Source organism: Hoplias malabaricus, chromosome 4, assembly GCF_029633855.1.
Source record: "Hoplias malabaricus isolate fHopMal1 chromosome 4, fHopMal1.hap1, whole genome shotgun sequence".
Classification (NCBI taxonomy): domain Eukaryota; kingdom Metazoa; phylum Chordata; class Actinopteri; order Characiformes; family Erythrinidae; genus Hoplias; species Hoplias malabaricus.
Genome location: NC_089803.1, coordinates 14305896 through 14332472, shown reverse-complemented (window position 1 = coordinate 14332472; position 26577 = coordinate 14305896). Strand labels below are relative to the sequence as shown.

At 43.5% G+C, this 26577-nt stretch overlaps 1 protein-coding gene across 2 annotated transcripts in view; it reads right to left on the bottom strand.

Moving 5' to 3' along the window:
* Positions 1-3438: 3438 nt before the first annotated feature.
* fam135b (family with sequence similarity 135 member B) overlaps positions 3439-26577 on the bottom strand; it is a 100467-nt gene continuing 77328 nt past the window's right edge. For both annotated transcript variants that reach the window (XM_066669236.1, XM_066669235.1), the window contains 13 exons: positions 25386-25539; positions 24351-24400; positions 23888-24043; positions 20742-20815; positions 20027-20181; positions 17531-19454; positions 16813-16979; positions 16460-16551; positions 16024-16121; positions 12714-12865; positions 12159-12269; positions 6611-6724; positions 3439-6088 (listed from right to left, as the gene is read on the bottom strand). In XM_066669236.1, coding sequence (XP_066525333.1) covers positions 5883-6088; positions 6611-6724; positions 12159-12269; positions 12714-12865; positions 16024-16121; positions 16460-16551; positions 16813-16979; positions 17531-19454; positions 20027-20181; positions 20742-20815; positions 23888-24043; positions 24351-24400; positions 25386-25539 — 3453 coding nt within the window. In that variant the 3' untranslated portion in view covers positions 3439-5882. The remainder of the gene's footprint in view (positions 6089-6610; positions 6725-12158; positions 12270-12713; positions 12866-16023; positions 16122-16459; positions 16552-16812; positions 16980-17530; positions 19455-20026; positions 20182-20741; positions 20816-23887; positions 24044-24350; positions 24401-25385; positions 25540-26577) is intronic.

Here is a 26577-nt window from a genome sequence, read left to right as displayed (position 1 = left end):
TGGGTTTGTGCTGCAGTGGAGTGAAGAGGGACCAGTAAAACACTGTGAACGTGTGGGAGTTTACTTTGTACAGACACTGAACTGGGCTTCTGCCAAAACAACATAAACTTACATAAGTAATATAAACTGTATAAACGTAAACAGACTTATCCTCACAGCGCACAGCAACATCAGTCTGTTTTCTTCATGTATTGTTTGTGTTTATGTCTTGTCTCACTCTGTGTTTTCATTGGTTGTTGGGATCTGTTCAGAGGGAGGTTTTGACCAGTGAACAACGTTCAATATCCTCGGGCTGCTCAAGGTTATGTTCAGTGTGTGAGTTTGGTGCAGGTTTGGCGTCTGTATAGTGACTTAATGTGTGTTTAGTGTGGGTTAAGTGTGTGCATGATTGTTCAGTGTGTGTTTAGTGTGGGTTAAGTGTGTGCATAATTGCTAATTGTGTGTTTAGTGTGGGTTAGGTGTGTGCATGATTGTTCAGTGTGTGTATAATTGTTCAGTGTGTGTTTAGTGTGGGTTAAGTGTGTGTATAATTGTTCAGTGTGTGTTTAGTGTGGGTTAAGTGTGTGTATAATTCTTTAGTGTGGGTTAAGTGTGTGCATGATTGTTCAGTGTGGGTTAAGTGTGTGTATAATTGTTCAGTGTGTGTTTAGTGTGGGTTAAGTGTGTGTATAATTGTTCAGTGTGGGTTTAGTGTGTGTTAAGTGTGTGCATGATTGTTCAGTGTGTGTTTAGTGTGGGTTAAGTGTGTGCATGATGGTTCAGTGTGGGTTAAGTGTGTGTATAATTGTTCCGTGTGTGTTTAGTGTGGGTTAAGTGTGTGTATAACTGTTCAGTGTGTGTTTAGTGTGGGTTAAGTGTGTGTATAATTGTTCAGTGTGTGTCTAGTGTGGGTTAAGTGTGTGTATAATTGTTTAGTGTGGGTTAAGGTGTGCATGATTGTTCAGTGTGTGTTAAGTGTGTGCATGATTGTTCACTGTGTGTTTAGTGTGTGTATAATTGTTCAGTGTGTGGGTTAAGTGTGTGTTTAGTGTGGGATAAGTGTGTGTATAATTGTTCGGTGTGTGTTTAGTGTAGGTTAAGTGTGTGTATAATTGTTCGGTGTGTGTGTATAATTGTTCAGTGTGTGAGTTAAGTGTGTGTATAATTGTTCAGTGTGTGTTTAGTGTGGGTTAAGTTTGTGTATAATTGTTCAGTGTGTGTTTAGTGTGGGTTAAGTGTGTGTATAATTGTCCAATGTGTGTTTAATGTGAGTATAATTGTTCAGTGTGTGGGTTAAGTGTGTGTATAATTGTTCAGTGTGTGTTTAGTGTGGGTTAAGTGTGTGTATAATTGTTCATTGTGTGGGTTAAGTGTGTGTATAATTGTTCAGTGTGTGTAGTGTGGGTTAAGTTTATGTATAATTGTTCAGTGTGTGTTTAGTGTGGGTTAAGTGTGTGTATAATTGTCCAATGTGAGTTAAGTGTGTGTATAATTGTTCATTGTGTGTTCAGTGTGGTTAAGTGTGTGTATAATTGTTCAGTGTGTGTTTAGTGTGGGTTAAGTTTGTGTATAATTGTTCAGTGTGTGTTTAGTGTGGATTAAATGTGTGTATAATTGTTCATTGTGTGTTTAGTGTGGGTAAGTGTGTGTATAATTGTTCAGTGTGTGTTTAGTGTGGGTTAAGTGTGTGTATAATTGTTCAGTGTGTGTTTAGTGTGGGTTAAGTTTGTGTATAATTGTTCAGTGTGTGTTTAGTGTGGGTTAAGTGTGTGTATAATTGTTCAGTGTGTGTTTAGTGTGGATTAAATGTGTGCATAATTGTTCATTGTGTGTTTAGTGGTGGGTTAAGTGTGTGTTTAGTGTGGGTTAAGTGTGTGTATAATTGTTCAGTGTATGTTTAGTGTGGGTTAAGTGTGTGTATAATTGCTCAGTGTGTGTTTAATGTGGGTTAAGTGTGTGTATAATTGTCCAATGTGTGTTTAGTGTGGGTTAAGTTTGTGTATAATTGTTCAGTGTGTGTTTAGTGTGGGTTAAGTGTGTTTATAATTGTCCAATGTGAGTTAAGTGTGTGTATAATTGTTCAGTATGGGTTTAGTGTGGGTTAGGTGTGTGTATAATTGTTCATTGTGTGTTTAGTGTAAGTTAAGTGTGTGTATAATTGTTCAGTGTGTGTTTAGTATGGATTAAGTGTGTGTATAATTGTTCAGTGTGTGGGTTAAGTGTGTGTATAATTGTTCAGTGTGTGTTTAGTATGGGTTAAGTGTGTGTATAATTGTTCAGTGTGTGGGTTAAGTGTGTGTATAATTGTTCAGTGTGTGTTTAGTGTGGATTAAGTGTGTGTATAATTGTTCAGTGTGTGTTTAGTGTGGGATAAGTGTGTGTATAATTGTTCAGTGTGTGGGTTAAGTGTGTGTATAATTGTTCAGTGTGTGTTTAGTATGGGTTAAGTGTGTGTACAATTGTTCAGTGTGTGGGTTAAGTGTGTGTATAATTGTTCAGTGTGTGTTTAGTGTGGGTTAAGTGTGTGTATAATTGTTCAGTGTGTGGGTTAAGTGTGTGTATAATTGTTCAGTGTGTGTTTAGTATGGGTTAAGTGTGTGTATAATTGTTCAATGTGTGTTTAGTATGGGTTAAGTGTGTGTACAATTGTTCAGTGTGTGGGTTAAGTGTGTGTATAATTGTTCAGTGTGTGGGTTTAGTGTGTGTATAACTGTTCAGTGTGTGTTTAGTGTGGGTTAAGTGTGTGTATAATTGTTCAGTGTGTGGGTTAAGTGTGTGTATAATTGTTCAGTGTGTGTTTAGTATGGGTTAAGTGTGTGTACAATTGTTCAGTGTGTGGGTTAAGTGTGTGTATAATTGTTCAGTGTGTGTTTAGTGTGGGTTAAGTGTGTGTATAATTGTTCAGTGTGTGGGTTAGTGTGTGTATAATTGTTCAGTGTGTGTTTTAGTATGGGTTAAGTGTGTGTATAATTGTTCAATGTGTTTAGTATGGGTTAAGTGTGTGTACAATTGTTTCAGTGTGTGGGTTAAGTGTGTGTATAATTGTTCAGTGTGTGGGTTTAGTGTGTGTATAACTGTTCAGTGTGTGTTTAGTGTGGGTTAAGTGTGTGTACAATTGTTCAGTGTGTGGGTTAAGTGTGTGTATAACTGTTCAGTGTGTGTTTAGTGGTGGGTTAAGTGTGTGTATAATTGTTCAGTGTGTGTTTAATGTGTGCTTGGTGTCTCTGTAGTTAGTTTACGGCATGTTTAGTGTGTGTGTTCAGTGAGTGTGTGATTGTTTAGTGTGTGTTTGGTGTCATTATAGCTTGTGTGTATGAGAGAGTGTGTGTTTAGTGTAGGCTTGGGTGTATGTACAGTGAGTTTACTGCATGTGTTCAGTGTGTGTGTTGTGTGAGTGTGTTATTGGTTAGCGTCTGTGTGTGTTTAGTGTGTGAACGGTGGTGGTGGTGGTGGGGGGGGGGGGGGAGTGCTGAGGGGTAAAGGGCTGTAGGTGGGAGTAACAGGGCGGGGTTCAGTGTGTGTAACTTCCTTCTCAACGCTGATGCAGTAACAGAGTCATGTGACCATCACCATGTGACCTCTGTTACTCTTCAGTGCCTGTGTTTATTAATTACCCCACATCGCCCCAGCAGTGTGTTTACTGACCAATCACTGTCAGTCAGAGCAAACACAACAGCACAAAGAGGATCAACAGGACACGACAGACACTACTGACAAGGACAGAGAGAGAGAGAGAGAGAGGATAATGAGCCTTTTTTGTTTCCATGAGTGACAAGCTCTTTAAAAAGTGATGTAATTGTATTGAACTGATTCAAATAGCACTTCACTGAGAACAACATCCCCTCAGCCACAGTGCATCGTCTCCCAGAGTTTACTTCCTTCTGGCGTTCAGTGCCTTCTTATTTTCTTAAGTGCACAAACTTTAACACTTAACCTAACAATGCAAAGTTATATCCAGTGTTTGGACCCGACACTGCCCCCTGTGCGAACAAGTCCTGCAAAGTCTCAAAAGTCATTTAACAAGAACCCGAAAAGAAGTCAGTGAACGCTCTGTAACGTGTGCGTCATTGAAAGTGAGGAGCCTACACTTTCAGAAAAAAAGGGACTAAATCAGGTTCATTCTCGTACAAACAAAGGAATTTATATGGACCTCCAAGGGCACAACGATTAACCCTTAAAGCCGAGGTCACACTTGAAAACTGTCCGTTGTGGTGCCGTTAACTAACAAAGCAGAAATAAATAGTAAAAGTAAGATACAGGAGGTCCTCGGGTTACGTCAGTCCCGAGTTACGATTATTTCGTGTTACGACACATCTCCCATTTACTGTATAAAGCCTTGTTTGGACTTAAGTGGTTTTGCGTTGTAAACGTCGTAATGTGAACTTCGTGTGTGGTGTGCGCGGCGCGGCGGAAGAATACACGGTTACGCGGCTCGGGACCAAGGAGGATAGGTGTTAGGATAGGATAAGTGCTTACAGTATGTTATTTACGTACAGTATGTACGTATGTTCCGACTTACAACCAAAAATCGGTTTACGACGCGACGTAGGAACGGATCAACGTCGTAAGTAGAGGACCCCCTGTACAGTAAAATACATATCCCCAACAATCCCACCTCTCATTTATGAACTAATTTCATAAACAGATCAGATCTTATTGAAAATGAGTGGAATTTCATTCATAAGTTTCACGGACTAAAGTCTGGTGACCATTTTAAAGGTTCACACTTTTTTTGCTTTTCCAGGGGCAAAATGAGAGGAAAACTGTTATGACATTTTAATGACATTATTATGACAGTGTAACAATAAAAATCTGAATTTTTGAATGATTTTTGTACAAAATCAACACGATGAATAAACGATATTCTACGCAGGTGTCACGGAGGGGGACAGTGAAAATTCAAGTCTCAAAAAAGAAAGAAAAAAATAAAGCAGTGAGCGACGACGCACCAACGTTAAACATTAAAAAAAAAAGACAGAGTAAAAGACAGGACAGGAAGCATAAGAAAGAACAACACTGATAAACACAAGCCTTTGATCAGTTAAGGCAAAATATCGAGTTTCAGACATGACACGCATGGACAAAGGGACAGTCACGGGACACACGTCTCAGTACTGTACAGAGGACAGCGGCGATTTGGCTTCATTCACGGAGGGGGGTCTCACGCTAGTCGCTGAAAACCAATAAAACTGCACGATAGCACGGTTGAAAAATAAATAATACCAAAAAGAGTTCACCTTCCATCACAGGGACCATCTCCGTATTCAGATTCAAATAAAGAAACGTAACTGAAGAAATGTACAAACCCTGCTTTTCAAAGCTCTCTCTTCAGTTTCTCTTTGCTTCGTTCTTCAAGTATTAAGAGTCCAGTGTTTTCGACTGCTTCAAGTCATGGACGGCGACGAGGAAATGCTTCTGATCTTAAATACGCTGATGAGTGGACACGCCTATCGGTCACAGTACAAACCACAGATATATCGGAATGGGACACGGACGACAGGACACTGAGAGATAATTCTCAAAGCTGATTTAAGGCTTGTTTGAGCCTCCAAATATTATCTTCAACTCTATATACTTCACACTATATGATACCTATACATACTGTACACCATTTGTATACGTACACGCTGTTAACTCCTCGCCGCAGCTGGTTTTGACTGGCTTGAACTGATTGGCTCGTTTAAAACTGCCTTAAATTCCGCGGCACTTTCTGATTGGCTGCTGAAACTGAAGGAGCCCTAATGCTAAATCAGATTGGCCTGTCAGGCGTGCTGACCTCGATCTAATCTGGCCTTGAGGTGGCCTATGGCCTCTGGAGTGTGATCTGATTGGTCAAAAGAAACCTGCTGCTTCCGCAGGCGTTCTCTGATTGGCTGGCTGAAGTGCGGTGCTGGCCAAAGCCATTATTTGAAGTAGTTGAGTCCAGTGACGAGCAGGAACTTCTCGAGGAACAGCTCGGAGTCCAGCACGGCGATGTGCGCGGCTCGTCCAATCAGAGTGTTGGCCGTGTTGGGTAACGCGTGGAACACGTTCTGCCGGATCAGGCGACAGTCGGGTGCGTCCAGCAGGGGCTGCAGCAGGTTGTTTATCATCTCTGTGTACACTGGACCTGGTGAAGGAGACGAAGGGTCAGGGTTAAGGTTGGGTTTAGTGTAAGGTTAGGGTTCAAATTGTAGACATAGAACAAAGGGAAATCATAATCGCTCTTTATTTCAGTTTCTCAGCCTCTCTCTCACCCATTCTTTCTATCTCTCGCTCTCACTCCTCTTTCTCTCATTGTTCATCTCTTTTTTTCTCTCTGTCTTTCTCCCCCTCTATCTCCCTCACTCTTTTTATTATCTCCCTCTTTTACTCACTGTTCTCTCTGTTTCTCAGTCTGTCTATTACTCTCTCTCAATCTCTGTCTCCATCTTTTTCTCATTGTTCATCTCTCTCTCTCTCTCTCTCTCTCTCTCTCTCTGTATTCACTCTGTATTAATGTGAGTAGATGAGACCAGATTAAAGTGCTAGAGTTGAGATGATGAATGCTGAAGCTCTGAGGAGTAGTGTGTGTTGTGTGTGTGTTTTGTGTGTTGTAACGACGTGGTGCTGACCCCTGGAACAGAGGACAGTTTGTTATTCTGAGACTGACCCGTGGTTCTGTCTCTGAGGGCAGTTCTGCACATTTCAATCCGGGCCGAGTGGAACGGGACGTAACGGTCCTGAGGAGAGGCCACCAGCACCACGTTCCGGAAAAACTGCAGCCCTGAAACACAACCACAACACTGAGTGAGTGAGTGAGTGAGTGAGCGTGTGAATGAGCTTGTAAGTGAACGGGTTTGTGAGTAGGTGAATGTGAGTGAACGAGTTTGTGAGAGTGAGAATGTGCGAGTGAACGGGTTTGTGAGTGTGCGAGTGAACGGGTTTGTGAGTGTGCGAGTGAACGGGTTTGTGAGTGTGCGAGTGAACGGGTTTGTGAGTGTGCGAGTGGACGAGTTTGTGAGTGTGCGAGTGAACAAGTATGTCAGTGAATGAGTTTGTGAGTGTGCGAGTGAATGCGTTTGTAAGTGTGCGTGTGAGTGAACGGGTTTGTGAGTGAACGAGTTTGTAAGTGTGCGAGTGGACGAGTTTGTGAGAGTGCGAGTGAACGAGTATGTCAGTGAAGGAGTTTGTGAGTGTGCGAGTGAAGGGGTTTGTGAGTGTGCGAGTGAACGAGTTTGTGAGTGTGCGAGTGAACGAGTTTGAGTGTGCGAGTGAACGAGTTTGTGAGTGTGCGAGTGAACGAGTTTGTGAGTGTGCGAGTGAACGAGTTTGTGAGTGTGCGAGTGGACGAGTTTGTAAGTGTGCGTGTGAGTGAATGGGTTTGTGAGTAGGTGAATGTGAGTGAATGGGTTTGTGAGTGTGCGAGTGAATGGATTTGTGAGTGTGCGAGTGAATGAGTTTGTGAGTGTGCGAGTGGTTGAGTTTGTAAGTGTGCGTGTGAGTGAATGGGTTTGTGAGTAGGTGAATGTGAGTGAATGAGTTTGTGAGTGAATGGGTTTGTGAGTGTGTGAGTGAATGGATTTGTGAGTGTGCGAGTGAATGAGTTTGTGAGTGTGCGAGTGGTTGAGTTTGTAAGTGTGCGTGTGAGTGAATGGGTTTGTGAGTAGGTGAATGTGAGTGAATGAGTTTGTGTGTGTGTGTGTGTGTGAATGTGTGAGTGAATGAGTTTGTGAGTGTGCGAGTGGATGAGTTTGTGAGTGTGCGTGTGAGTGAATATGAGTGAATGAGTTTGTGAGTGTGTGGGTGAATGAGTTTGTGAGTGTGCGAGTGAATGAGTTTGTGAGTGTGCGAGTGAATGAGTTTGTGAGTGTACGAGTGAATGAGTTTGTGAGTGTACGAGTGAATGAGTTTGTGAGTGTGCGAGTGAATGAGTTTGTGAGTGTGCGAGTGAATGAGTTTGTGAGTGTGCGAGTGAATGAGTTTGTGAGTGTGCGAGTGAATGGGTTTGTGAGTGAATGTGAGTGAATGAGTTTGTGAGTGTGCGAGTGAATGGGTTTGTGAGTGAATGTGAGTGAATGAGTTTGTAAGTGTGCGTGTGAGTGAATGGGTTTGTGAGTAGGTGAATGTGAGTGAATGAGTTTGTGATTGTTTGACTGAATGTGTGAGTGAATCTGAGTGTGTGAATGTGTGAGTGAATGAGTTCATGAGTGTGTGAGTGAATGTGAGTGAATGAGTTTGTGAGTGTGCGAGTGGATGAGTTTGTGAGTGTGCGAGTGGATGAGTTTGTGAGTGTGCATGTGAGTGAATGGGTTTGTGAGTGTGTGAGTTTGAGTGAATGTGTGAGTGAATCCGAGTGTGTGTGTGTGTGTGTGTGTGAATGTCCGAGTGAATGGGTTTGTGAGTATGCGAGTGATTGAGTTTGTGAGTGTGTGAGTGAATGAGTTTGTGAGTGTGTGAGTGAATGAGTTTGTGAGTGTGTGAGTGAATGAGTTTGTGAGTGTGCGAGTGATTGAGTTTGTGAGTGTGTGAGTGAATGAGTTTGTGAGTGTGCGAGTGATTGAGTTTGTGAGTGTGGGTGTAAGTGAATGGGTTTGTGAGTAGGTGAATGTGAATGAATGAGTTTGTGAGTGTGTGAGTTTGAGTGAATCTGAGTGTGTGTGTGTGAGTGTGTGAATGTCCGAGTGATTGAGTTTGTGAGTGTGCGAGTGAATGAGTTTGTGAGTGTGTAAGTGAATGATTTTGTGAGTGTGCGTGTGAGTGAATGGGTTTGTGAGTTTTTGAGTGTGTGAGTTTGAGTGAATGTATGAGTGAATCTGAGTGTGTGTGTGTGAGTGTGTGAATGTCCAAGTGAATAGGTTTGTGAGTATGCGAGTGATTGAGTTTGTGAGTGTGCAAGTGAATGATTTTGTGAGTGTGCGAGTGAATGAGTGTGTGAGTGAGCGTGTGAGTGAATGTGAATGAATGGGTTTGTGAGTGGGTGAATGAGAGTGAATGAGTTTGCGAGTGTGTGAGTTTGAGTGAATGTGTGAGTGAATCTGAGTGTGTGAGTGAATGATTTTGTGAGTGTGAATGAGTGTGCGAGTGAATGAGATTGTGAGTGTGTGAATATGTTTGTGTGTGTGTGAGTGAGTGAATGGGTTTGTGAGTGAGTGAATGTGTGTGTGTGTGTGTGTGTGTGTGTGAGAGTGAGAGGTCAGGTTTTAGTATGGGAAGCCGTTCAGGAAATAATTATAATGTACTTTGTACATATATATTGGTTTATGGAGAAACTACTTGGTTTAATGGCACATACATTGGTTTTAAACTGTTGGTTTGTATATATCGGTTTGTGAGTATATATTGGATTATCAGTTTATACATTGATTTCCTAGCATATATATTGGTTTGTATATATTGGTTTGTTGGTATATATATTGGACTCTCAGTACATACATTGGTTTATTAGCATATACATTGGTTTCTTGGCATATAAATTGGTTTGTGGGTATATATATTGGTTTGTGGGTATATATATTGGTTTGTGGGTATATATATTGGTTTGTGGGTATATATATCGGATTACCAGTACATACATTGGTTTTCCAGCGTATATATTGGTTTGTGTATATCGGTTTGTGGGCATATATCGGTTTGTGGGCGCATATATTGGTTTGTTTATATCGGTTTGTGGGCATATATCGGTTTGTGGGCGCGTATATTGGCTTGTTTATATCGGTTTGTGGGCGCATATATTGGTTTGTGTATATCGGTTTGTGGGCGCGTATATTGGCTTGTTTATATCGGTTTCTGGGCATATATCGGTTTGTGGGCACATATATCGGTTTGTGGGCGCGTATATTGGCTTGTTTATATCGGTTTGTGGGCATATATCGGTTTGTGGGCGCATATATTGGTTTGTGTATATCGGTTTGTGGGCATATATCGGTTTGTGGGCGCATATATTGGTTTGTGGGCGCGTATATTGGCTTGTGTATATCGGTTTGTGGGCATATATCGGTTTGTGGGCGCATATATTGGTTTGTGGGCGCGTATATTGGCTTGTTTATATCGGTTTGTGGGCATATATCGGTTTGTGGGCGCATATATTGGTTTGTGGGCGCATATATTGGTTTGTTTATATCGGTTTGTGGGCATATATTGGTTTGTGGGCGCGTATTGGTTTGTGGGCGTGTATAATGGTTTGTGGGCGTGTAATTTGGTTTGTTTATATCGGTTTTTGGGCGCATATTTATAGGTTTGTTTATATCGGTTTGTGGGAGCATATATTGGTTTGTTTATACCGGTTTGTGGGCATATATATTGGATTCTGTGCTGCATGGTAGAAATTTGCCGCTCAGTGCTGTTCAGCGAGTAGCCTGTTTTGATTGTGCTGCGCGATTTTAATGAACCTCAGTTTGGACAAACTTTTGACATATTCCAGATAAAACCGAGTGGCCCGGTGACCGAGCTCCGCGATTATTAGAAAAGAAAATTAGAAAAGATGTCGTACATGTTTATGGCTTGTTTTGTGTGTTGTGAGGGTAAACAGTTTGTTACTTCCTGTATTTAGCGCTATTCATTAGTCCATGAAGCGTTAAAAGCAATGTGCGCAGCATTATGTACACATCGAACAGTCCCTTTCGTTCACCGCGGCTTTGCGAATCAGGAGCTAACTTCAGCGTCGTAGAAAACACATTGTTGTAGAACGTAATCCAATCGGCTAGTCTGAGCTTTGTTATCTTTATTATGACCTTTATTTAGTATTTATAATCGCGGAGCTCGGTCACCGGGCCACTCGGTTTTATCTGGAATATGTCAAAAGTTTGTCCAAACTGAGGTTCATTAAAATCGCGCAGCACAATCAAAACAGGCTACTCGCTGAACAGCACTGAGCGGCAAATTTCTACCATGCAGCACAGAATCCAATATATATGCCCACAAACCGGTATAAACAAACCAATATATGCTCCCACAAACCGATATAAACAAACCTATAAATATGCGCCCAAAAACCGATATAAACAAACCAAATTACACGCCCACAAACCATTATACACGCCCACAAACCAATACGCGCCCACAAACCATTATACACGCCCACAAACCAATACGCGCCCACAAACCATTATACACGCCCACAAACCGATATACACAAACCAATATATATGCCCACAAACCAATATATATGCCCACAAACCGATATAAACAAGCCAATATACGCGCCCACAAACCAATATATGCGCCCACAAACCGATATATGCCCACAAACCGATATACACAAACCAATATATGCGCCCACAAACCGATATATGCCCACAAACCGATATACACAAACCAATATATGCGCCCACAAACCGATATATGCCCACAAACCGATATAAACAAGCCAATATACGCGCCCACAAACCGATATATGCGCCCACAAACCGATATATGCCCACAAACCGATATATGCCCACAAACCGATATAAACAAACCAATATATGCGCCCACAAACCAATGTATGTACCAACAAACCGATATACACAAACCAATATATACGCTGGAAAACCAATGTATGTACTGGTAATCCGATATATATACCCACAAACCAATATATATACCCACAAACCAATATATATACCCACAAACCAATTTATATGCCAAGAAACCAATGTATATGCTAATAAACCAATGTATGTACTGAGAGTCCAATATATATACCAACAAACCAATACATACAAACCAATATATATGCTAGGAAATCAATGTATAAACTGATAATCCAATATATACTCACAAACCGATATATACAAACCAACAGTTTAAAACCAATGTATGTGCCATTAAACCAAGTAGTTTCTCCATAAACCAATATATATGTACAAAGTACATTATAATTATTTCCTGAACGGCTTCCCATATTTTAGTGTATGATGTTGTGATGTTAATGGCACACAGAGAAATGTGTGATAGTGAAGTCTAGAAATGAAAAGGACACACACACGTCATAAAGAAATCCCACAAAGGATCAGGAGGGTCCACTTCCATAAGGAACACAGCCCTGACTGATCAAAGGCCTGTTTCTGGTCTAAAATCCTGGACTTGGAATAGGCATGGTTGCCATGGTGATGTTCTGACAGTGATCCAGGGATCGTTCACAGTAAACATAAATAATGGTCAGGGTGGACTCTGAAGGTCAGCAGTGTGTGTGTGTGTGTGTGTGTGTGTGTGTGTGTGTTGGGGTTGGGGGGGTTTACCTGGTTTCTGGCTGAGTGTGTAGAGAAATGTCTGGCGTGGGTCCGGGTGGTCTCTGAAGGTGAGCTGCAGCAGGGAGCCTGATTTCTTCAGCTTCTGCATCAGCCACAAACCTGCAAACACACACCAGGTGGGTGAGGTCCAGACAGAGAGAGGACAGTGTGTGTGTGTGTGTGTGTGTGTACCTGTGCTGACCAGCGTGCTGTTGTTGAACAGAGTGCCGAGGTGAGGTCCAGACAGAGAGAGGAAGGAGTGTGTGTGTGTGTGTGTGTGTGTGTGTGTGTGTGTGTGTACCTGTGCTGACCAGCGTGCTGTTGTTGAACAGAGTGCCGAGGTGAGGTCCAGACAGAGAGAGGACGGTGTGTGTGTGTGTGTGTGTGTACCTGTGCTGACCAGCGTGCTGTTGTTGAACAGAGTGCCGAGGTGAGGTCCAGACAGAGAGAGGACGGTGTGTGTGTGTGTGTGTGTACCTGTGCTGACCAGCGTGCTGTTGTTGAACAGAGTGCCGAGGTGAGGTCCAGACAGAGAGAGGACGGTGTGTGTGTGTGTGTGTGTACCTGTGCTGACCAGCGTGCTGTTGTTGAACAGAGTGCCGAGGTGAGGTCCAGACAGAGAGAGGAAGGTGTGTAGTTTGCTGAGGTAGCAGCGGAATCGTGGTCTGGTCAGAACTGAGCGAATGATGACGTTGCCCAGAGAGTGGCCGATAAAACTGTGAAATCAAAAACACCCAGCAGTCAATATTTCACACTCATTCTCTCTCACCTGGAGCTCTTTTTTAATGAGGAGAAACTGATACAGAACTTAGATTTCAGCACAGTGACGTATGAATATGTAAATGTTGTTATGAAATATTAACCAAACAAAACACCATTAGTTAAAAATAATTAATTATTAAGTACATTATAAAGGCTATAAAGGCTGTTTAAATATCTAAGGCCTTCCCTGAGTAAAGGTCTTGTCGTTGGACAGGCGTAACTGAGCTGTGTGTGTGAAAATCAGATGAAATATTTGACAACCGGAGCTGCAGCCCAGAGAGGTCTGTAGCATGTGATAAAGACGTGAAGATCTTAAACAGTGCAGACTCTGAAAGCCCAGTCTTATGTATTTTTTTTTCTTGTGCAATGCTGCCATCTAGTGGTGAGAGCATAAGTACACACACTGTCTTAGCAACAGTAGACACCTCTGTGAGTTTCACATTTTTCTGGGTCCTCTCACATCATTTAAACCTGTAACTCATGAGAAACGAGAGAGGGGCCAGAGAGGGCAATAACCAGGGCATTAACTAATGTGTTACACTCCTCCCTCTATGGACCACCAAAAATCTAATACAGTTAAATAAATAAATACATACACACACACACACACACACACACACATAAATGAATAAATGCTTGAAAAAATGACTAAATGAATGAAAATATTTTAAAAAGGACATATTTAATATTGATCTTCTCTGTAGATGTACAGAGCCCATAGGGTGTGCACAGTGGACACTGACTAGAGTTCCCAGAGCTCACCACAGCTGCTCTCCTACTGGACCGTCAGGGTCCCTTGCTGGTGGCTGCCAGCGCAGTCCGGACTCTTACACCGCTTTATTGTTCTTATTAAACAATAAGAATACTGTTGAACACTCTTCACTGAAATGATGCAGTGTGTATGATTCTTTCACAGGAATATTTTGGAACATATAAAGTGCTGATTATTATGAATGGGGCAGGTTCTGCTGCTTCTGCTCTGCCCTGTAGAAAGAGGCCAGTGTGGAGGTAAATTCTAATGAGACTAGTACAGATGTATCTGCAAATGTGATTGTTACAGATGTGACTGGTGTAGATGGGTCTGATGGGTCTGTTACAGATGTTCCTGGTACAAATATGATTGTTACAGATGTGTCAGGCACAGATGTGACTATTACAGATCTGATGTTAAGGTGTAGAGGTGAACAGATGTGACTGGCACATATGTGTTTGGTGCAGATGGGTCGGTTACAGATGTGTCTGGCGCAGATGTAACTAGTAGAGGTGTGTCTGGTGCAGATGTGACTATAACAGATCTGATGTTAACGTGTAGAGGTGAACAGATGTGACTGGCACAGATGTGTTTGTTGCAGATGGGTGGGTTACAGATGTTTCTGGCACAGATGTGAGTGGTACAAATATAATTGGCGCAGATGTGACTGGTACCGATATGTCTGGTACAGATGTGACTGACAGATCTGATGTTAAGGTGTAGAGGTGAACAGATGTGACTGGCACAGATGTCTTTGGTGCAGATGGGTCGGTTACAGATGTTTTCGGCACATATGCGTGTGGTACAAATATGACTGGTGCAGATGTGACTGGTGCAGAGGTGTCTGGTACAGTTGTGACTGATACAGTTGTGACTGATACAGATGTGACTGGTAAAGATGTGTCTGGTGCAGTGGTGTCTGGTGCAGAGGTGACTGGTACAGATATGTCTGGTACAGATGTGTCAGGTAAAGATGTGACTATGACAGATCTGATGTTAAGGTGTAGAGTTGAACAGATGTGACTGGCACAGATGTGTTTGGTGCAGATGGGCCGGTTACAGATGTTTTCGGCACAGATGCGTGTGGTACAAATATGATTGGCGCAGATGTGACTGGTGCAGATGTGACTGGTGCAGAGGTGTCTGGTACAGATGTGTCAGGTACAGATGTGACTATAACAGATCTGATGTTAACGTGTAGAGGTGAACAGATGTGACTGGCACAGATGTGTTTGGTGCAGATGGGTGGGTTACAGATGTTTCTGGCACAGATGTGAGTGGTACAAATATAATTGGCGCAGATGTGACTGGTGCAGATGTGACTGGTACCGATATGTCTGGTACAGATGTGTCAGGTACAGATGTGACTGACAGATCTGATGTTAAGGTGTAGAGGTGAACAGATGTGACTGGCACAGATGTCTTTGTTGCAGATGGGTCGGTTACAGATGTTTTCGGCACATATGCGTGTGGTACAAATATGACTGGTGCAGATGTGACTTGTGCAGAGGTGTCTGGTACAGTTGTGACTGATACAGATGTGACTGGTAAAGATGTGTCTGGTGCAGATGTGACTGGTAAAGATGTGTCTGGTGCAGATGTGACTGGTGCAGAGGTGACTGGTACAGATATGTCTGGTACAGATGTGTCAGGTACAGATGTGACTATGACAGATCTGATGTTAAGGTGTAGAGTTGAACAGATGTGACTGGCACAGATGTGTTTGGTGCAGATGGGCCGGTTACAGATGTTTTCGGCACAGATGCGTGTGGTACAAATATGATTGGCGCAGATGTGACTGGTGCAGATGTGACTGGTGCAGAGGTGTCTGGTACAGATGTCTGGTACAGATGTGTCAGGTACAGATGTGACTATGACAGATCTGATGTTAAGGTGTAGAGGTGAACAGATGTGACTGGCACAGAGGTGTTTGGTGCAGATGGGTCGGTTACAGATGTTTTCGGCACAGATGCGTGTGGTACAAATATGGTTGGTGCAGATGTGTCTGGTGCAGATGTGTCTGGTACAGATGTGACTGCTGCAGAGGTGTCTGGTGCAGATGTGACTGGTGCAGAGGTGTCTGGTACAGATGTCTGGTACAGATGTGTCAGGTACAGATGTGACTATGACAGATCTGATACTAAGGTGTAGAGGTGAACAGATGTGACTGGCACAGAGGTGTTTGGTGCAGATGGGTCGGTTACAGATGTTTTCGGCACAGATGCGTGTGGTACAAATATGGTTGGTGCAGATGTGTCTGGTGCAGATGTGTCTGGTACAGATGTGACTGCTGCAGAGGTGTCTGGTACAGATGTGACTGGTACAGATCTGATGTTAAGGTGTAGAGGTGAAAGTGGGAACCTGATTCTGCCCACGGTCAGGTTGTAGAGCTGAACGTGCTGAATGATCTCATCGAGCAGGCGGTCCGTCATGGTGTCGAAATCTGCAAATGTGTCCGTCTGGAGGGAGATAAGAGGGAAACAGAGTTTGTGTGTGTGAAAGTCAAAAGTGTTCATAAGCAGTAACTCTCATAATTCATTTTTATAATGACATTTTGTTCTGTGGAAACTATTTTTAAGGACACACACTGGATGTCTTTTAACATCAGATTGACATTCATCAATTAATGTACAATATCTGCCTTTAACATACCAAGACGATTAGTCACAGACGTTTAATTATATTAATTATTTACACACCTACTAATGACTAATTCACTTGTTTTTCCATATAAGAATCTGGATCACTGAGTGTAATGTGTGTTCAGAGAGGAAGGACTGGTCAGGATCCTGAATACCTGGTTGCGTTCAGACATGAGGAAGTCCAGCCTGGACCCTGGAAGCCCCAGCTCAATGAAGGTCTTCACTAACCGCAGGTCTGCACTGTTACCTGAAACACCCCGAACACACACAAGAGTTACACAGCAGCTACTTCTCCACTCACTCTCCATTCTCTCAGCTCCACTGGCCAGAGAGGAGGATGGTGTAGTTCTACAATTCAGAGCTCAGGGTTCCCACAGAGCAGGTGTGATGTGGTGGTGGATCATTCTCAGCGCTGCTCTGACACTGACGTGGTGGTGGTGTTAGTGTGTGTTGTGCTGGTACGAGTGGGTCAGACACAGCAGGGCAGGGTTAATTGACAGGCTCTTACCGTCCAAACCATGTACACACACCACCAGGTGGATCCCATCATCGAACTCCTCCTCCTCCTCCTCGGGCGGGAAGTAAGGATGGTCAGAGGCCAGGAGAGGGAGGTCACTGTAGAGAGTGGCTCTGAAAGATAACTCCCTCAGAAACGTCTCCTTAGCTTTATAAAAACTGAAAACACACACACACACACACGATCAGTATCCTGAGCCGGGGTTACAGGCCACGTGTGTGCTAGTTGACTTCTAACCAGCTCAAGTCTGAATGAGTCTGTTTAACAGCCAATGAGAACAGAGCACAGAAAGTAAACACAGACTGCAGATACAAAAAAAACAGTGGTGTGTCCACAAGGGCAGTGGCACTCTCCAGTGGAGGATGGATTAAATGCACATGGAAAGCTAGTGCTAAATGCACGTGTCCCCAGATAAGCAGTATTGTGTTGGAAGGGGAACAACACAATGGCCCAGAGAAAACAAATCTTTACAGCCTTGTTCCAACTTTATCCTAATTATCTGTTCCACCTTAAATGATGCAGCCCTGGAGCCCACTACTGCCTGATACTTCTGACCTATTTAAGGTGGAATGTCAAGTATGTGCTTTACTACTTATCCCCACCTGCTCCATCTGCAGTGAGTACAGACCACACTGACCCTGGGGGGGATACAGTACAAGCTGAACCCATGTGTGGTGAAGTATCTAAACTGTGAAGGGGTTTCACTCACTTCAGCATCCTCTCGCTGATCTCCTGTTCAGCGCACAGGGAGGAGGACGAGGAGGAGATGATTCCGAAAGAGCCGAGGGGCTGGTGGGTAATGGGGGAGGTGGCCTGACGGGCGGAGAGTCCTCCAACGGACGGAGAGTCTCGGAGGATGGAGGAAAATGGCAGACAGGTGGGAGCGCAGGACACGGACAGGTTCACCACCTCCACCACCTTCTTATTCACGAAGGCCAGGCCCGAAGTCGGCGGCTTGCTGCCTTTGCCTTCGAGGCCCTTGTGCTCTTTCCCATTGGCTGGAAGCCCCATGAGGTCACAGGGACGCTCCTGCTCATTGGAGGTCAAACTGGGAATGTTGTGGCTGCTCTGGTTTTCATTGGTCGGTGCTTCTGCGGAGTTCTCCAGACCATCCCCAAACCCGAGTGCATCCAGATGGATTTGATGGAAGCTGACGTGGTCGTAGGTCTGGTTAGCTGTGTTTTGAAGTGAATTTGTGTTGTTCTCTGGCGCCCCCTGTTGTTCCCAACTTTCAGTTTCACTGCTACACACTCCAAGGTCTTCATGCAAACTAGGGTTAGGGTTATTGCCGTCTTCCGCATCGTCTCGCTGGTCTTCCTGCTTTTGATCTGACGACCCATCGTCTGTGCCGTCCTCACGGGATGTCCGCATGTCCTCTTTTACATTTCCTCTCATCTGACTGGACACTTCCAGGGCTGCCTTGGCTTGACCGGTCTCCTCCGTGTTCCTCCTCTGGTGACCGGCAGGCTCTTGGTCCTCGGGGCTGCTGATCTGTGGGGCCGAAGCAGACTTGGTGAGGGTGTTCAGCTGCCTCTGCCGCTCCTCTTCGTCGTCTTCATAGGGCAGGGAGCTGATGGAGGTCAGCGAGGCCTGGGTGGCGCTTGGAAGGCTGCCGTGGCTCTCCGTCTGAAGACCTTCCAGGGAGCTGCGATGGGCTGCCCGGCGACGATTCAGCTGCAGGAGAGGGTCTCGACCTCCGGGGATCCCGCTACGGCTTTCCAGGGGCCAGCAGACCACAGAGCTGGGCTCGCTCTCGATTCCGGAGTCAGAGATCACAGAGGAAGAGCGCTTGATGACTTTGTTGGATCTACCTAGATAGACGCCTCGGGAGGGGGTCTCTGGGAGCAGGACGGTGGGCCGGTCGGTTGTAGGCGTAGGTGAAAACGAGTTAGGTAACACTGTCTGATCATCATCTGCTTGCAATAACGGTGCGACTCCTACAGACTCATCCTCATGGCCATGGCTCTCCAAGCTGGATGCGATCTTGTCGTCATGGGGATTATGCAGATCTGGACCGTCTCTGATGTCTGACTGGACGAGCAGCACCTCGTCTCCTCTGTAGGGGTCTGAATCGCTGGGTTTGACATCGATGAACCTCAGACCGCTGCTAGAGAGAGGGTCTGAAATTAGCAAGCCACTGTCCACACGAGATGACTCTACACTTCCTGCACCATCTGTAGATTCAGTGCATGTTTCAGCAGGATCTTTCCCAAGGCTTTGGTCCTGTTGAGGGTGTACTCTTTCAGAGTCTGAGTCCGAATCTGCGCCGTCCATGCCGTTGTGACTGCTGTCCACTCCATCTACACTTCCCTTCCTTGAGCCTTGAGTCTCTAATTCGACTAGGGACTCAGCTCTGTCTATACACACCGTCCCATCATCACAGCCAATCACATCTTCAGATTCAGCCACGTGCCCATCCCTGTCGATGACCAGGTCCTTCTCCTGGCCAATCAGAGCCATGTAAGTAGGCAAGTCCATGTAGTCCTCACATGAAGGGCCCTCCGCTGTTATTGCTGGTGAGTGAGAAGACGGAGTGCCCTCTGCTGGTGTGTTGGGACGGTCCACCCTCTTATCAGAATCAGCAGGCTGCTGATTGGCCGAGACCGACTGGGTTGGCACATGTGATTTGTAATCTGTTTATACAGGAGATAAAAGGGGTTGAATGATATGGTGTTAGACTCAGACGCAGGTGTACACATCTGACTAATTTTAACCCCTTGTATTCACAGCTGGTGGCTGTGAATTTACTATTAATATAAAGCGTAGAACTACAAAAAAATTAATACAATTTTAATTATTACAACTTCAAAGCTATTTTTACTGGTTTAAAGAGGCCATATTATTGCTCCTTTGTCCACAAAGGAACTCAGTTCTGGGTTTTAATTAAACACACGTGAACTACTTTGGTCAAACCACCACAAGGATCAAACCCCACAGCGGCGTTCTCCCCCTGTCTAAGCATCCCCATTCAAGACGGCCATTTTCAGCACCTGTTCCTTTAAATGATAATGAGCCGCTCGCTGTTCACCCCGACCCCGAGCGCACAGCAGTGAGGAGCAAGGGGCAGAAACTCTGGTTTTTAGCCATTTTCCCGATTCTCTTTCTTCTCAATGAAACTTTTTTATGACATTCACCTTTACTGACTGTATGCAGTGGACTGTTACACCTGAGTTTAAACAACATAACATAGAAATTTAAACCTGACCTAAACAGGGTGTGTCTACAAATCTGTCCTCGAAAATGATTGGCAGGCTGCTCCAATCTCCGTCAATGTCCAGGCACTCGATGGGCAGGGGAGGCATCCGGCTCATGTATTCTGACCCCCGCAGCTCCACAGCCACCTGAGCGTGTTTGCTGATGCTATAGAGAGAGACAGGGAGAGGGGTTAAAGAGAGTCACGATCCTGACCTGACTTCTGCAACTACAGTTATAATAAAGTTATAATTGTACACAAGTAAAGCCCCAGTCCAGTGAAAATTGAGTGTTTAACCTTGTCAACCTGTGCACGTGGTGTTGATTAAACACCATCCTGAGTGAATAAACAGTGATGCACCGTGGCTGACCATTTCTGCTTAAAAACTGGGATTCAGGAAGCCAGGGTTTCTGATGTCACACAACTAAAGAACCTGTGCTTCCATCCTGTGGGGCAGAGTTTATGAGCTGCACGTGAGAAGCAAAGGGATGGGTGGGCGGGGTCTAACTTCATATTCATAGATCTGTGAAGGTGAATGTGTAGATGTACCTCTAAATAGTACACTTAAACACATGGAAATAATGTACAGACCAGCAGAGACACTTCTGTGTTTTCACTGTAAAAAAGCTGTGGCAGCGGTGGTTGCCAGAATTTCACAGTGAAATTTATATAATATTAAAGTATGCGTTTTTTCCCCATCTGTACATTTTGTATTTTGTATACTCACAGATCCTCCTGAAAGGTGAGTGAGGATTGTTTGTGGTGCTCAGTGAAGAAGTAGCCCTCTGAGAATCTCCTAACCTGTGGAGAACAGAACCTCATCACAACCACACTCTCCTCACACCACCAGCCTCTTTCAGAGAAGGACCTAAAGGATCAGCTGGAGAAGCACTCTGCTTCTAGCTTCTTAGTGTGTTTACTGTATTAGGGTTCAGTGTGTTTACTGTATTAGGGTTCAGTGTGTTTACTGTATTAGGGTTCAGTGTGTTTATTGTGTTAGGGTTCAGTGTGTTTACTGTGTGTTTATTGTGTTAGGGTTCAGTGTGTTTACTGTGTGTTTATTGTGTTAGGGTTCAGTGTGTTTACTGTGTGTTTATTGAGTTAGGGTTGAGTGTGTTTATTGTGTTAAAGTTCAGTGTGTTTACTGTATTAGGGTTCAGTGTGTTTATTGTGTTAGGGTTCAGTGTGTTTACTGTGTGTTTATTGTGTTAGGGTTGAGTGGGTTTATTGTGTAAGGGTTCAGTTTGTTTACTGTGTGTTTATTGTGTTAGGGTTGAGTGGGTTTATTGTGTTAGAGTTTAGTGTGTTTACTGCGTGTTTATTGTATTAGGGTTCAGTGTGTTTATTGTGTAAGGGTTCAGTGTGTTTACTGTGTGTTTATCGTGTTAGGGTTGAGTGTGTTTATTGTGTTAGAGTTCAGTGTGTTTACTGTATTAGGGTTCAGTGTGTTTATTGTGTTAGGGTTCAGTGTGTTTACTGTGTGTTTATCGTGTTAGGGTTGAGTGTGTTTATTGTGTTAGAGTTCAGTGTGTTTACTGTATTAGGGTTCAGTGTGTTTATTGTGTTAGGGTTCAGTGTGTTTACTGTGTGTTTATTGTGTTAGGGTTCAGTGTGTTTACTGTGTGTTTATTGTGTTAGGGTTCAGTGTGTTTACTGTGTGTTTATCGTGTTAGGGTTGAGTGTGTTTATTGTGTAAGGGTTCAGTGTGTTTACTGTGTGTTTATCGTGTTAGGGTTGAGTGTGTTTATTGTGTTAGAGTTCAGTGTGTTTACTGTATTAGGGTTCAGTGTGTTTATTGTGTTTTTATTGTGAAGAATACTGCAGTTTTAGGAGTCTTGCCCAAGGACTTCAAAGCTAATTTAGAGACAAATGTTTTTTTACTTTGGAAAAAAATCTGAAACTGAAAGTTAAAATTTTAACAAAAATTCTACAATGTATTCAGAATTTTACAATGTATTAAAATAAGCATAGAATGATTATTTTCACCTTTCACTTCCCTGTATATTTTGATATTTAAAGTCTTATATCCTTCAGTTACAGTTTTTTTTTTTTTTTTTTTTTTTTTTTTTTTTTTTTTTTTTTGGGTCACCGATCTTATTTTAACTTTCAGATTCTTGTTTTTCAGTTTCACACTTCTGACCCTGTTCTAGTTTGGGAGGTGGGACATCAGCGGAGAGGGGCATGGTTTAATGACTGACAGCAGAACAATGAAGGCGGAGGGCCTTCCTCACTGTTGACTATGAGAAATATCACTGAACAGCATTTGATAAAGTTCTTAATAGTGAGCCCTTTTAGACAACATTCAGCACCAATTGCAGTACAATTGTGATAAACTCTTTAGTTTTCCAGCACTTTGCTGGCATTGGCGTCCACTCCATCAGGACAAGCTTCAGCGAGCAGGTAACGAGTCTTTATCCTTATTCCCCAGACTGATGTTCTGTTCCACCTGCTTTAAATTAAACTGGTTCAGTTGCTGTGTGTTTTTTTCTTTATATATGTTTTTTTCCTTGAGTTTACACAGGGTTTTATTTATATGTGCCACAGACAGTGATAAAACAAGCAGCTTAAGGTGGAACGGGAAATGTGATTAAGAAGCTAGGGGAAAAAGTTAACTTCACCATTGTTAACATTCCTTATCGTCACGCTGGAGCCAGCAGCTTGTCCTGATGGAGCAGACACCATTGCCAGCAAAAGTATGAAACATGCTGGTGGGAAACTAAAATGTGTTTGTGGAACTACACAATCTGGCAGAGTTTATCACACTGTGATACATACTGTGATTGGTACCGAATGTTGTCTAAAACTATACAGGACTGTCACTAAAGTCAATGTTTTACACTGAATATTGGTATTACTTGAGTGTTCAGTGATATTTCTCATAGTCAACAATGAGGAAGGTCCTCTGCCTTCATTGTTCTGCTGTCAGTCATTAGACCACGCCCCTCTCAGCTGATGTCCCACCTCCCGCACTAGATCAGAAAACACCTGTAACTGAAAAAAGATTTGAAACTAAAATAGAATAAGATCTGAATCTGAAAACAGAGACAGGGAAAAATGAAAATAAATTCATTCATTCATTCTTTATTTAAAAAAAATCCAGAATCAAAATTCTATTTAAACTAAAAAAATAAATAAATAATCACCCTATGCAGTACATTGTAGTATTTTTCAAAGTTTCAAATGGATAAAAGTGTGGGGGACTGAACCCATCTGCTGTACTGAAGTCAGCAGTGTTACCCACCATTACCCACCAACCATTAGTGTGTTTGTTAGTGTCATGCTAACAATCTGACTTGATGTGTAAGTAGACAATGCCCTTCAGGGATCAGTGAAGCTGTCTGTCTGTCACTTCTGTGGTGAAGAGTGATTATTTTTCTTTATTCATTCAGTGGATCTGAGAAGCTAATCAGGCGAGACGTGTTCCTCCTGAGACCTGGCTGAGAACAAACACCTCTCTGAGCCCCAGGGAAATGCACTGTCCTTGGTTTAATAATTATGAGGGAGAAGCTGTAAAGAAAAGCAGAGTGGTCCTGGATATTGGAAATGTGTTGGGAATGCTGCCCTGCAGCGATACACATGTGTTCAGGAAGCTTGTAACTTTACTCAGGGGTGCTTTAGTGAGGATCCCATGCAAACACGAACCCCTAGCTCTCAGAGGTCACAGAGGTCAAAGCAGCTGTGCTGCTGGTGAAGTTAGAGACTGAGCAAGTTTGTATCAGTTGAACTATTGTAAATCTGTGGTTTCATTACGAAAATGATCATGAACTGAATGGCCTTACACTACAACTCTGCTTATTAAATGGCTATGACATGAATATAACAACCCTGTAACACTATAACAGCAGTCGGTGTGTTATAAACAGGCAGACGCACCCTGAGAGTGTGATGTTCCTGGGCCAGGTAGCTGCGGATTTGTGGATTTGGGACGGCAGCCTCCAAAAACTGAGCCCAAAGGGATGCCAGCTTCATGCACAGCTGAGAGAGATCCCTCGAGATCTGCTCGCCCACCTTCTCGTGACCACTCTGTAACTACAGAGATGAAAGAGTGGAAAAGAGAAGAAGGGATAACCAGGAGAGACATGCAGAGGGAAGGAGGGAAGTGGATATAATCCACTCTGAGCTGCTGGACCTGCTGAATGCTTTGACCTGGGGTAAAGCCTCGGTGGACATTTGCTGAATCAGCTTCCGCTCTGAGTTCCCTGCTGTTCTCACTCTGTTTAAAGCCTGTGTTTTAGAAGCTGCAGAACTGCTGTTTTAAACACTGTCCTCCAGCTGCAGAAACCCCCCACTGAGACTGTGCCCCTGAGTTTCCTCCTTTAAAGAGAAATGTCCAAACCTGAAGTTCGATGCTCAGCTTGTTCAAGGTTTCCTCTATGGGCAGATCCCCTGTAGGAGAAGAGGAAAAACAACAAATCATTTTAGCTGCACTGCATTTTTCTTATTCACACAAGGGTTGGGAGGCATTCAGGAACAAGCCTGAGTTTAATGATTAATATGACAACACCTGAAGTACAGCACACATCCTTGCTCACCCTGGCTGACACTCAATCCTCAAACACATACCCCATTTGAGATTAATCCTGTAAAACTGTCTGAATCTGTGAGTCATAAGGTCAGACGGGTCATAAGAGCTGAATTCGGAATCAAATTGTGAGTTATAAGATCTGGAGTCTGAGTCGAGTTGTGAGTCATAAGATCTGGAGTCTGAGTCGAGTTGTGAGTCATAAGATCTGAAGTCCGAGTCGATTTATGAGTCATAAGATCTGAATTCTGAATCAAATTGTGAGTCATAAGATCTGAAGTCTGAGTCATGTTGTGAGTCATAAGATCTGAAGTCTGAGTCATGTTGTGAGTCATAAGGTCTGAATTCTGAATCCAATTTTAAGACATAAAGGTTGAGTCTGAGTCAAGTTGTGAGTCATAAGATGTGAAGTCTGAGTCAAGTTGTGAGGCATAAGATCTGAATTCTGAATCAAATTTTCGAGTCATAAGGTCTGGACTCTGAGTCGAGTTGTGAGTCATAAGATCTGAATTCTGAATTAAATTGTAAGTCATAAGCTCTGAATTCTGAATTAAATTTTAAGACATAAATTCTGGAGTCTGAGTCGAGTTGTGAGTCATAAGATCTGAATTCTGAATCAAATTTTAAGACATAAGGTCTGAATTCTATTCAAATTATGATTCATTAGATCTGAAGTCTGTGTCAAAATTTGAGCCACGTGATCTGAAGCTAGAATCAATTTGGGAATCATATGATCTGAAGTCTGAACTGAGTTGTGAGTCCTAAGATCTGAAGTATGTGTCAAGTTGTGAGTCATTTGATCTGAAGCCTGTTAGCATTGTCCGTGTGTGTGTGTGTGGTTTACTGCACCTATCTCAGTGTGCTGTAGCTGAGGGATGTCGTTCATCAGAGCCGTGTAGTAGAAGCGTAGTCCTTTATAGGCGACCAGAAGGAGGTGACAGAGAGAGCGGTGCCACGTATGAGCTCTCTGCAGGCAGTTCTCTGAAGGCACGTAAAAACTGCCCTAAAACACACACGCACACACAGGTCAGACTTTACTGTCCCCTTTTAAAACTCTCCCCTGTCATTTCCATCAGAACATGAGACAGTTTCATAAAACTCTGGAAAAACATGGGTCTCCCCAGGTTAAATAACACACACACTGATCCACACCTTTACTGTACGCGTTGGTTGGTGGACCGCAGTCGTAAACAGTCATATATGGAACTTGAGATGTTTTCTTCCCAACAATGTCCACATCAGCAGAACAGGGCTTTTTCTAAACATTATTTTACAACCCCCCGCCCCCTCCTCGGGCAAAAAATACAGGCGATATACTCAAACCAGACACTCTATTAGAAACCCATACCACCTCTAGGCCTTCATCTGTAGTTATCCTCTGAGCGTGGAGCCACTCTTGTCCATGTGTGTGGACGGCAGACCTCCCCAAACCCAGTCACACAGTGTAAAAAGCGTCAGGGCAGACAACTGACCAATAATGAATGGAGAAGAATGAGCCACGGAGTGGAAATGCAAGCTTGGTGTTTCTAATAATGTGGCCAACGAGCACTTACGGCTCAGTTGTGGCACTGGAGCGTGTAGCGTGGGCTGGACTGGTGCTGAACGTCAGGAGCCAGGCTTGACCTGTGGATTGGTACGTGTGAAGGTCTGGTACATGTAAGATGGAGTTTAGGGAGCCAGACTCGACCCAGACCAAACGTGGGCAATAAGGCGACTGAGGTTGGGACACATTTGGGCCAAATATTTGTTACTATCTAGGGCTATCTCTAATTAAAAAAGATCTATGATAATCATTCATTCATTATCTGTAACCCTTATCCAGTTCAGGGTCGCGGTGGGTCCAGAGCCTACCTGGAATCATTGGGCGCAAGGCAGGGAATACACCCTGGAGGGGGCGCCAGTCCTTCACAGGGAAACACACACTCACACCTACGGACAGTTTTGAGTCGCCAATCCACCTTATGATAGTCATTGTACTTTCTTTGTAGATGTACATTGTTTTATATATATATTAGTTTGAGATAAATGCTACTCTATCTCC